Source organism: Ailuropoda melanoleuca, chromosome 14 (genome assembly GCF_002007445.2).
Source record: "Ailuropoda melanoleuca isolate Jingjing chromosome 14, ASM200744v2, whole genome shotgun sequence".
Classification (NCBI taxonomy): domain Eukaryota; kingdom Metazoa; phylum Chordata; class Mammalia; order Carnivora; family Ursidae; genus Ailuropoda; species Ailuropoda melanoleuca.
Window position 1 is genome coordinate 20,776,297 of NC_048231.1, and position 13,331 is coordinate 20,789,627.

Below are 13,331 nucleotides of genomic sequence, written 5' to 3' on the forward strand. Positions count from 1 at the left end.
TAACAAACTTCCAAAAATGTAAAAAACAGGAAAAAAAGGAAATCAGCAATTTTTAAGAGAATACAACCCGTTAGCCTTCTACTACATTTTTAAGTGGCAAATCTTAAAGCAGAAAATAAATTATGCTGGAAAAAGAAATGGAAGTAGATACAGAAGTATTCAAAAACACAAAAACTTCATCATTTGTGCATAGAAAATGGCTCAACAAGGCTACTTATTAAACAATTTACTCTGCAAAACATAGTGTTTTATTTGGAATTTAGTAATACTTTTATTTTAATATATATTTCCAAATATACCCTACAGTCACTTTTTGAAAATAATTAGTCCAAAAAACCAAAAAACATAAAAGAAAAACACTACAAAAAAAGAGTAGGCTGTATTCCTAATGCCTTAGGGTGGCTTTGCGATTTTATTAAGAATTAAATACTCCTTAGAGGTATTATTCAGTAAGATAGAAACACATAAATGCTTTTTTCCAAAATTATTTACAATGTATTTCCACATCATAGATTTACCGGACACTTGCATGTGCAATGAAATAGCTGTTACCCTTCCTTCCTTGATTAACCACTGCTCTAACTGCAACATGCCGCGTTCATTTTTAAGGCTTTTAAAGTGGAAATTACAATGCCTGCTGCGATAATTGTGATACTATCCTAACTGTGGCAATCACTTTAAAACTACTTCTTTGCTTATCATTAGCAATGCTAAGTGATAAAAATAATTATATCTGGAGCATTCTGGGAAATAATTGTTTAACAATTTTGAATATTCTAAAAAACCCCATCTAGAAAACTCTGCACCATGGATTAGGATACTGTCTGATGACTTGGACCCTTCTAAATTTCCTCTAATTAAGTAAAATCCCCAGATGGTTTTCAATCAATCAATCCCTTCCACCCCCCTTCTTTCTAGCTACCTCCCCTACAGTCATGCTCATTGAACCAGTTGCCAAACCAGATTGACAACAGAATAATCAAGGTAGAGCAATTTCCTGGGATCAGATCAGTTCAGATTCAAGTCTGAAAGCTTTAGAACTGCTTTACCTCAGGGCAACTAGTCACCCAGTATGTGTCAGATGGGTTAAACTGAAAAGCACTCCACAGTGAGTGCAAGGTGATTGCTTCCTCCATCCTCTATCCGTCCACGAAATTCACATCTAAATGGTAAAGCATCTTTTCCATGACAGCTCATCTGAAATAAGCATCTGTCACTCTTAAGTGCTGACAATTGATTTTATAAACATAATTGCCCTACACTGTGTTTTCCTTTGAAAGAGAGTCAACTTATCCAAATGATTATTCTTCTGGAATGTTCAGAATTCTTGACAAGTGACAAATGACGAAGCAGAAATGATAAACCAAGACTAAACATGAATAAAAATCAACCCTGATTTTCCCGTTTATTATCTTATAAACATCTAGGTTTAATCCAACCTATAGTTGAGAATCAACACAAGAGCATAAAATCCATTTTAAGTAACTGATTATACAAGGGAAAAGATGATGTGCAATGCATACATGGATCAGTGAAATGCTTTTTGTTGCGATCAAAAAGGCACAAAAGCAGAGTCTTAAAGTTCAGTCAGTGAGACTGTGAACGTCATTCATTTAACGAAACCCATTATAGTTGGTGCCAGAAAATGGTCCAGTAGTAACTACTACATTTTTAATGTTCCTTTCCAACCAATACTTAAGTTGAAATTTACTTAAAAATGAGATTTTAAAATACATGCACTGGGGGAAAGTCAGGTGATATTATGAAGACTTTGTAATTTTTTTCCATTTGAACATTAAAGAACAATTTCAACTTAGGGAACTAAAAGCTAAACTGGGGGAGAGGGATGGATCTCTTTAAGGGCCAACTCTAAAAACTCACAGAATGTTCAACTATGAAAAAGACTTTAAAAAGATAAAAAACTAAATTACTTTTTACCTTGAAATAGCCAAGACATAAAGACTCTTCTATCAAGGACATCATGATAGATTACATGCACAGCATGGCACTCAAGTGTTTGTTCAAAGGATGGATGAATGAATGGTTGATCATGGCAAAAATCATTCCTTAGGAATTTGGTTTTTATACCTGATTATTCTTGTCTGTCAGTTGATCAAGAGTTTCAGACTGTTTCTCCAATGCTCGCTCTAACTTCTTATGCTTAAGCTTCCACTGCCTGATGGACTCCTGAGCTTTCAGTTTCAGCTCTTCTCTCCTCTTCTCTGCCTCCTGTCTCAGGGCCTCTGACTGCTGGAACTCGAGAAGGTACTGCTCGGCCTGCTTGGTTGCATCCTCAGCATGGTGAGTCAGCTCTGAGATCTGAAGGTCAGCACGCTTATGTTTGGCCTCACAAGTCTCAAAGTGATTCTGGATCTCCTTAAGTTGATCCAACATCTGTAGTTGCTCCTTTTCCTTGTGCTCCAACTGATGTGTTAAATTCTGGAAATAAAGCATGAGAAATATTAGGAACATGTTCTTGTCAAAATTGGATGTCCAACATAGCATCAAATGAGAATCTCTAATGTCACTGAAATGGGAATCATCTGTACCAAATTTCATTAATTTACCAGTCTAGAAGATATGAGTCCCTTTCCACGTATTTTACAGGCACATTAGTTGGGAATAATTTTTTATAGAAATAGTTTCTCCTTTTTAGACTACTTCATTATCCAAAAAGGGAAAATATGTATTTTCCAATTGACTGTCATTAAAATAGAAGGTCTTTTGATGAGAAAAACAATGTGCATTACTTTAGTAAAGAATCTAGTACTCTGTCCAGCTGAAAAAAATGTCAGTGTTTTAAAAACTGTCAGATTATTACAGCAGTCATACATAATATTTCACTTTCTGGCAGCACATAAAATTTTGTTACAATAAAATAAAAATACCTAATAAAAATGCGCATTGATGACAGAAACATCAGTATAGATAATACTATACTTGAAAGTCCATTTAAAAGACTCTCAATAAAGTGTTTACAGATAGGTTATTTCCAGCTAAATCTAATGTTATAAATTGTTGAACTTAGTTCAAGCTTACAAGAATCAGTGTAGGATAGATTTTTAACCAAACTTAAATTTATTTGGAATACATAATAATTAAGAAAAGCAAACCTGAACTCTTAAAATCTAGTTTCCCAGAATGGGTCAACAATACATTTGGAAATTGCACTAAATCCTCATGTTTCATACATAATTTTAATTTGAGAAGAATTTGTAAAGATCTATTTTTAACTTCAAAAATGAGAGGACACTGCTTTTATAAAACATTTTATACAAATAAAAGAATATTGTAATCATTAACATTAAGCCACTCTTGTAGAGATTTAGAAGGGAGTGACAAATTCAGAAATAATGTATCCCATAAGCTGCCCCTCCTGAGTCTTACTTTCCAAATACTTGGGTTACAAAGGTTACACAAAAAGGACATGTTCACGGGACTAAGATGATACCTGAGCTGGACAAACAATAAATATCATCCACATTGTTGTAAGGCTCCTACAAAGACTGGAAACATTTACCAACTTCCTCTGACTCTCACAGCAGAATGATCAGTTCCAGATTCCATTATCTCTGTACCGTGGCTCAAATAAAGTTAAATACAATTTCTTTCATGGTTAAAGTAAAAAATTTGACACTATGGCAAAAAAATAAAAATAATGCCTTGAAAACAAGTTTCATTTTCAGAGCAACAGGTTTGCATTTACTCAGTTTGCTAAATTCAATGCAGCCTGGAAGAGATGAGTCACTCCTTTATCTACCCAAACAAAATAGTAAATTGAGAACTGTGCACTTGTTTGTGTGGAAAATTCTAAAATGAAATCAGAAAACCATAGTGGTAGTGGTTTACCCTTTTGCCCTTATCTAAAAGTTTTACCACGAAGCTAGAAATCAACTTTACTAACCAGCAGAATTCACGTTATTTCTTCATCAGCAGAGAGGTACCAATATTTTTTTTTCCCAACAAACACTTCAGAGAGTGGGTACCCTTCCTACATGTTAGGCACATATCTTAAAGAGTGGTTAATAAGACCTGGCTTTAAAACCAAAAAAGTAAATAATACAAATTGGGGAGATACTCACACTACCAGCTAGATTACAACAGCAGATAATGCCAGATGCTAAAATGATGGATAGTTGTTACCTGAAGGGGCCTGTATTCTACATTGTGGCTGGGGTGGGTCTCTTTTAGGAGATGACATATGAGCTGAGATCTAAATGAGAAGGAGCTACCAATAAAAATTATTATTACTAAAGTTTACAGAGCACTTGAGTTGTACAAAGGATTAAGCAAATGCTTTATAAGAATGACCTCACTCAGTCCCACTATACTATCTTAATTTTAGTGATGTGTAACCACTTCTTGGAACTTGCCCACGATCACATACCTAATACATGAGGGAATGGGATTTTGACCCAGATTGTCTGGCTCCAGAGCCCATGTTTTCAACTCTTTGCTAAGTGGCCAGTTTCTCAGATGACCCTAACTCCTTGCCTCTTTGTTACCTACTCACATAGTTCTATCTTCGTGGTTTTTCTCAGAACTGCCACCTATGAAGCAAGAGGTTATGTCTCCGTACTAGCTTCTCCCCACTAATCCCTCCTCCCACCCCTTCTCCCCACTCCTCAGGCCTTTGGTTTTATCTACCCATCTGCCCAGTTCCCTCACTCCTTTTCTTCTGATACATCTGTTCTTCTTTGTCAGGAAGATGACCACGCCTTGACATTTCTTTTGCTGGCTTTTAATCCAAGTTCTTTGACCTAACTTCCTTAATTTTCACTTTAACCACTCTCTTGTTCACATTTCAAACTCTGTTTGAAACCTGAACTTAAATGGCAAAACCACCAGCTCTAGGGGAATTAACAAATTTCCTGTTTCCTATATCAGGTTACTGAGTCCTCTAAGGAAAACCACACAGGAGTATCAGTTGATGCGATGGCACACAGAGAGGCAATCCCTCAGTGTCCAGAAATTCTACTGTATGCCTCTTCCCAGTCCACATGGTGGCCCTTCCAAAATGTCCTGCCTTGGACCTCCCATCTTTTCACTCACTTCTAGTATATAACACAGCTCCTTCTTAAGAAATAAAATTGAAGCTATTACGCAAAACATCCCCCAAATTTCCTTAATGTACCATTCTGAAACTTACCAATGGCTAGTCTGTACTCCTCTCTAGCCTCTGAGGAAAAGGGATCTTTCTTAGACAAATAAGCCTATCTTTGTAATTTCCTTCCACATCCATCAAGGGCTTCACTACATCAATTATGTCCTCTCTTCCTTGTACTGAACCTCTCCTTTCCTACTGGATTTTTTTTTTTTTTACTATTCCCAATTTTTAAAAATATATCACAGTAATAATTTTTTCTTAATGAAATAAATTGAAGAGGATACAAACAAAAAGATATTCCATGTTCATGAATTGGAAGAATCAATATTGTTAAAATGTTCGTATTACCCAAAGCAATCTACAGTTTTCATGCAATCCCTATCAAAATACCAAAAGCATTTTTCACAGAACGAGAACAAATAATCCTAAAATTTGTATGGAACCACAAAAGATCCCAAATAGTCAAAACAATCTGAAAAAGAACAAAGCTAGAGGTATCACGATCCCAGATTCCAAGATACACTACAAAGCTGTAGTAATCATAACAGTACGATACTGGCACAGAAATAAGCACAAAGATCAACAGAATAGAATAGAGAGTCCAGCAATAAGCCCACACTTTTATGGTCAATTAATCAATGAAAAAGGATGCAGGAATACACAACAGGAAAAGAGTCTCTTTAAATGATGTTGGAAAAACAGCACAGCTATAGGCAAAAGAATGAAACTGGACCACACGATAGGCAAAAATAAACTCAAAATGGATTAAAGACCTAAGTAAGTATGAGATCTGAAACCATAGAATTCCTAAAAGAAAATGTAGGCAGTAATTTCTTTGACATTGGCCATAGAAACAATTTTTCCAAATATGTCTCCTTTGGCAAGGAAAACAAAAAGCAAAATTAAACTATTGGGCCTACACCAAAATAGAAAGCTTTTGTACAGTGAAGGAAACCATCAACAGAACAAAAAGTCACCCTACCAAGTGGCAGAATATATTTGCTAATGATATATCCAATAAGGAGTTAGTATCCAAGGTAGATGAAGAACTTATGCAACTCAACACCAAAAGACAATAATCCAATTAAAAAATGGACAGAAAACCTGAACAGACCGTTTTCCAAAGAAGACATATAGATGGCCAACAGACACATGAAAAAATGCTCAACATCATTAATCAGCAGGGAAATGCAAATTAAAACCACTGAGATATCACTTTATACCTGTCAGAAATAAAATAAAAAACACAAAAAATTACAAGGCGTTGGTGAGGATGTGGGAAAAAAGGAACCTCCGTGCACTGTTGGAGGGAATGCAAATTGGTGCAGCCACTGTGAGAAATGGTATGGAGGCTCCTCAGAAAGTTACACCTAGAATTATCATATGATCCAGTAATTCCACTACTGGGCATTTACCCAAAGAAAATGAAAACCCTAATTCAAAATGATACATGCACCCCTATGTTTATTGCAGCATTTTTACAATAGCCAAGATACAGAAGCAACCCAAACGTCCATTCATAGATGAATAAAGATGTGATACACACACACACATACATATATATCTATAGATATAGATATATAGATATAGAAATGTATCTACCTACTATGGAATATCATTCAGCCATTAAAAAGAACAAAATCTTTCCATTTGCAACAACATGGATGGACCTAGAGGGTATAATGCTAAGTGAAATAAGTCAGTCATAAAAACACAAATACCATATGATTTCACTCATACGTGGAATTTAAGAAACAGAACAAATGAACAAACAAAAAGAGACCAAAAAAATCGGTTTTTTACAGCTTTTTTCTATTATGTTCAATTAGCCAACATATAGTACATCATTAGTTTTTGATGTAGTGTTCAACAATTCCTTAGCTGTGTATAACAGCCAGTGCTCATCACCACATGTGCCGCCCCCCTTAATACCCATCACCCAGTTATCCCATCCCCCCACCTCCCTCCCTTTTGTAACCCTCATTTTGGTTCCCGGAGCCCAGAGTCTCTCATGGTTTGTCTCCCTCTCTGACTTCTTCCCATTCAGTTTTCCCTCCCACCCCCTGTGGTCCTCTGTGCTATTCCTTATGTTCTACATATGGATGAAACCATACGCAAATTGTCTTTCTCTGCTTGACTTATTTCACTTAGCATAATCCCCTCCAGTTCCATTCATGTATTCATCCTTTCTGATGGCTGAGTAATATTCCATTGTATATATGAACCACATCTTCTTTATCCATTCATCTGTTGGGGCATCTTGGCTCCTTCCACAGTTAGGCTATTGTGGACATTGCTGCTATGAACACTGGGGTGCACGTGCCCCTTCTTTTCACTACATCTGTATCTTTGGGGTAAATACCTAATAGTACAATTGCTAGGTCGTAGGGTAGCTCTATTTTTAACTGTCTTGAGGAACCTCCATACTGTTTTACAGAGTGTCTGTACCAGCTTGCATTCCCACCAAGAGTGTAATAGGGTTCCCCTTTCTCCACAATCTCGCCAACACTTGTTGTTTCCTGTCTTCTTAATTTTTGCCATTCTAACTGGTGTAAGGTGGTATCTCATTGTGGTTTTGATTTGTATTTCCCTGATGGCTGGTGATGTTGAACATTTTTTCACGTGTCTGTTAGCCATTTGTGTGTCTTTGGAGAAGTGTCTGTTCATGTCTTCTGCCCATTTATTGACTGGGTTATTTGAAAAAAACAGACTCTTAAACACAGAGAATGAGCTAGCTGTTGTCAGAGAAGGGGGTGGAAGGTTGATGAGGGAAACAGATAAAGGGGATTAATAGTACATCTGTCTTGATGACCACTGACAAATGTGTGAAACTGTGGAGTCACTGTGTTGTACACCTGAAACTATTACAGCACAGTGTGTTAATTACACTTGAATTTTAAAAAAATCAAAGAAATATTTTTTTAATGAAACAAACAAAAACTTTTATCAATCTAATGTGATCTAACCAACACTCTATACTGTGCTTCCTATTAAGCCAAACTCCTGGAAAGAGCAGTCTATACCTGGTACCCCATAGTTTTATTCTTTTTTTTTTTTTAAAGATTTTATTTATTTATTCAACAGAGATAGAGACAGCCAGCGAGAGAGGGAACACAAGCAGGGGGAGTGGGAGAGGAAGAAGCAGGTTCCCAGCGGAGGAGCCTGATGTGGGGCTTGATCCCACAACGCCAGGATCACGCCCTGAGCCGAAGGCAGATGCTTAACCGCTGTGCCACCCAGGCGTCCCCCACAGTTTTATTCTTAATTCATTTCCCCATCATTGAATTTGGATTCCACCCCTATTATACAATTAAAATAGCTCTCATTAAGATACCCAAAGATCACCTATAGCCAAATACAATGGACTCTTTAAAAATCTATCCTAGTTTCCTTGTAGCATGTGACACTGTCAATGGCCCCTTCTGATTTTTAAGTCTCTCTTCTGCCCTGACTTTCATAATACCCCTCTCTTCACTAGTTCTCCTTTTTCTTCCTGCTCTTTAATAACCTCCTTTCCTGGGTCTCTTCCATTATTTAGCTTTTAAATACAGATAACAGTACAAGGTTCTAGTATTAAGCATCATTCTATCTATAAAATATCTTTAAAAAGTAAGTAAGCATGTAGGTAGACAAAGATATAAGTGATTTCTAATTCAGAAGCCAGACTAATTTTCTAAACTCCAGATCTTCAAATATCAAATTATATAATGATGCCCTACATTTGGGAATCCCACAGGAATCTTAATTTTAGCATGTCGAAAAACTGAATTTATTGGATGTCCTACTCCTAACAATTAAGGTTGTCCTACTAATCAAATGGTGGTAAAGGCTCTCTCTGCTGAGACAGTATAGAAATGTGGAATTGTATATTTAAATAATAAGAAAGTCTGAAATAACTGCTATAGGAAAAGAGAAATGAACAAGAGATAGATGTTTAAAAGCTAACAAACAGAAATAAGTTCACAGTTAGATAGTCTCAAATTTATAACAGACTCAAATATACAAAATTCTTCGAATGTCTCCAGCAAGCTTTTGAACCCAGGAGGAAAATAAGTTTAGCACTATTTATTCTTCTGTAATTACAGAACAATAAGAATAGGCACATGGGGGCGCCTGGGTGGCACAGCAGTTAAGCATCTGCCTTCGGCTCAGGGCGTGATCCCAGCGTTATGGGATCAAGCCCCACATCAGGCTCCTCCACTATGAGCCTGCTTCTTCCTCTCCCACTCCCCCTGCTTGTGTCCCCTCTCTCGCTGGCTGTCTCTATTACTGTCGTATAAATAAATAAAAAAAAATCTTTAAAAAAAAAAAAAAAGAATAGGCACATGATTAACATATGTAAACCCGGAGCTTAAGCACATAAATTTCACTGTTCTCAAATTTTAAAAATTACAGACTTTCATATTAACATATTATACACAATAACTCACTTAGAAGAATATTTGAAAAAATCATGGCATTAATTGGGTATATAAGTATAAATGAATGAAAAGGATGTGGTCCTAGTTGTAAATAATCATGGTTCTTATTACTGATGGGAAAGTAGATTTGGATTTGAACTGGATGAACACTGCCTCTAACTGCCCTGAGTCTGGAAACTGTTGCTACTGATTTGCTCCCAACCAGCTGTCTGTATTGTGCTTCAGGTAAAACCTATCACAGAACTCCTTCCTATATGCATTCCTTGGCAGGTCTTATTCAGCCACTGTTTTGACATTGTCTTAATCCATCTTCCCCAAATAACCAATCAGAATAATCTAATTGTTATAAACATTTCTCCCCCATCAATTAAGAGATTATATTACAGAACCCTCACAACAATCCTTCACATACGCACACATCTATACAGAACACACAAGTAAACAAACATAACATTAATCCCTGTATAAATGCTTTTAGGGTAGGCATGTATACTAAATATTAGTATCTTCCTATGTACTACATGAAATGCTAAATGAAAAGCAATTTTTTTATTTATTCCATTAGGATGATTTTCAATTCTGTTACTACTATCATACATTCCTGGAAGCCTCTTCTACCCTAAAGAACATGTTATAGTTAAATTGTGTGAAATTATCTCAGCCACTAGAGCAGAGTGGTTAAATTTCACATCATTTAATCAAGCCTATTATTTATTTCTCACTATACAAGCACTGTCAAAGACAGGAACCATCCAAAACCATAGAAATGGACTTCTTTCCCCAAGAACTCCTTCCAGTTATATGGGAGAAAAAACTTTTAAATTCCTAAAGGGAACTTTTTAGGTTCTGTAGCCAGGCCTGAGAATTAAACTAACATAAGACAGATTAACAGGAGAAAAGCACACAAATTTTATTTAATATTTTTACACATAAATAAGAGCATTGTTGGAAAAACGAAGACCCAAAGAAGTGGTTAGGACCAAGAGCTTCTAAAGCCTTAAGAGAGAATTTATGGGAAAATGACAAGAAAAAGGAAAGGGATCTAATAAACTTCAAGGGGTAATAAACTATGGGAAAGTGGCAAGGAAATATATGGGAGAAACTAATTGAAGATCAGGGTTATTTTAGAGGTTTCTTCATACAGATCCCTTTTGGAATCAACTCCCAATCTCCAACGATAAAAAAATGTTGTCTTCCAGGTAGAGGGAGTATACCTTCCTCATGGGAAATACTATGACCTCCTTTGGGTAGAAAAAGAGGTCAGAGTACCCTTCCTGCACCTACTGTTTCTCAAGTGCCGTCAGCTCACAATAATTAAAATAATCAATGTGCCAGAGTGGCACATTTTGGGGTGGTATGTTCTGATCCCTTTCACAGCACCTTACCAAAGGTTTATAAAAGCTCCAACTCAATCTAAAACTTAACACATTTCTCTTTTATCTCTTTCTTCAGGTGGGAAAAAATGTTAATGAGTAGTTGTGTTGACGGTCTCAGGGTTGCCGATAGCTAGAAGAATTCACTGGATTCAGCATATAGTCATACTTATGCTAAGATTTACTAGACTGAAAAGATATAAGGCAAAATCAGCAAAGTGAAGAGAATATGGGGCATAGTCCAGGGGAACCTGGGCACAAGCTTCCAGGAGTCCTCTCCCTGTAGTCACACAGGGTGTGCTCAATTCTTCGAGCAGTGAATTCTGACAACATGTGTGAGGTACTGCCTACCCGGGAAACTCATTAGAGACTCAGTGCCCAAAGTTTTAATTAGAAGCTAGTCACTCAACTACTGTCAGCCTAGTATGTACCAAAATCCAGACTCCCAGAAGGAAAGCAGGTGTTCAGGAGAAACCACATTCTTTGTACAAAAGGTCTAGGCACCATGAGCTACATCTTATCATTTAAGGAAAGTTTCTTACTTGATTATCATTAAAGTTCCCAGATGCCAAACAAGGGCCTATTTTGGAAGCAGACCTAAGGAAATGGTCTCTGGTCTACTATGTTAACTCCTTTCTTCCCAGTAGTAAAATGGCGAAAGAATAGACAGAAAGGAAAAGAATGTATTAAAGAATACATTATAACAATGCATTTAGAAGATGGTAGAAAAGAACTCTCTTCCTTTAAAATTGATTGGCTTTGGCTACCCATGGCTCCCTTTTTAATTACTGCAGTGGTTGCATTCAAATTATAACTACAGACAGCCTACTCATTTGAATAAGGCATATGAATAAGGCATTAAAATGAAAATAGAAAATGAAAAAGGGATATTCTATTTTTTAAAAGTAGTGTGGATGGGATCCACCATAAATTCTAGCTTTAACTGTTCACACATCTAAGATCATAATTTCACATATGTGGATTACAAAAAAAAATATTTGCCAACTTGAAATTACAGAAGTGGAAAAACTGGACTAGGGAGGAGAATAATGGAGTAAATTTACAGAATAAGGAAACCAGTTTCGTCTAGTATATGAGAATCTTCCTACCTGCCTTCTTCCTACTTCTCATATTCATGAAGAATTACTAAGCCTACACTGAAACAGTTTCCATTAAAACACAAAAAGTAGACTACTGTGTAGATGACAACAATGATTATTTGTTCACTGATATCACTAAAATATAACACAATTTCTCCTCTACTTTTATTTGATAGTCAATGCATACAAAGAATTGGGCACCTTAGGGAATATTTAAAAATGAAAACTTCACCCCAAATAAGCCAAGGTACTTGGAGTAATATTTATTTTAAATAAACATTTTCATCTACGGTATTATGTACTTTGTGTGAGACTTGTAAGGGTAATGAGAAAATAGCTACACTTTAATGACTCAAAAACAACATCCCAGGGAAACAGTAGCATATCATGGAAAGAACACGAGTCACAGACTTGAGATCAAATTCCAGTTCTGTCACTTTATGACCTTAGGAGAAGTGCTTACCATCTGTGAGCCAAGGCAACTAAATTTATAAAGAGGACTCAATAACAGCTACATATCAGTAGAATGATGACCTACACAAAATCAATTAAACATCTGGAAGACTGATTGGCATATTTTAGGAACTCAACAACGGCAAGGGTTTATTACTAACTAGAAACAACATCAAAATTTGAGACGTAGGCGCCTGGTGGCTCAGTTGGTTAAGCAGTTAAGTGTCTGCCTTCAGCTCAGGTCATGGTCCCAGGGTCCTGGGATCAAGCCCTGCTTTGGGCTCCCTGCTCAGTGGGAGTCTGCTTCTCTGTCTCCCTCTGTCCCTTCCCTCTGCTTGTGCATGCTTTGTCTCTCTCAAATAAATAAATAAAATCTTAAAAAAAAAATTAAAGAGGTAATCCAATGCCTATATTTTAAAGATGAGGAAATTGAGGTCTAGGTACCATGAACTACATCTTATCATTTAAACATAAAAACAAGGGGCGCCTGGGTGGCTCAGTCTTTAAGCGTCTGCCTTCGGCTCAGGGTGTGATCCCTGCGTTCTGGGATCGAGCCCCATATCAAGCTCCTATGCTGGGAGCCTGCCTCTTCCTCTTCCACTCCCCCTGCTTGTGTTCCCTCTCTCACTGGCTGTCTCTCTGTCAAATGCATAAATAAAATCTTAAAAAAATAATAATAAACATAAAAACAAGGAGATAAAGTAATCAATCCAAGGTAAGGGAAGTAGTTTACAGCAGAGAAAGAACCAGCCACAGGTCCCTAACATTCAAACTAATATTGATTACACTTCACTTTATTACTGACTTGGATACTAGCTAAACAACCTCTTAAATAATTAAATAAGTTACCATGTTCTTTCCTGAGATAGGAGGAAAT

General features: G+C 36.6%; 1 protein-coding gene across 9 annotated transcripts in view; it reads right to left on the reverse strand.

Annotated features, from left to right (window-relative positions):
- The window catches only part of CEP128 (centrosomal protein 128), a 396,639-nt gene that overhangs the window by 271,228 nt on the left and 112,080 nt on the right, over positions 1-13,331 (reverse strand). For all 9 annotated transcript variants that reach the window (XM_034642093.1, XM_034642096.1, XM_034642091.1 and 6 more), the window contains one exon: positions 2,089-2,439. In XM_034642093.1, coding sequence (XP_034497984.1) covers positions 2,089-2,439 — 351 coding nt within the window. The remainder of the gene's footprint in view (positions 1-2,088; positions 2,440-13,331) is intronic.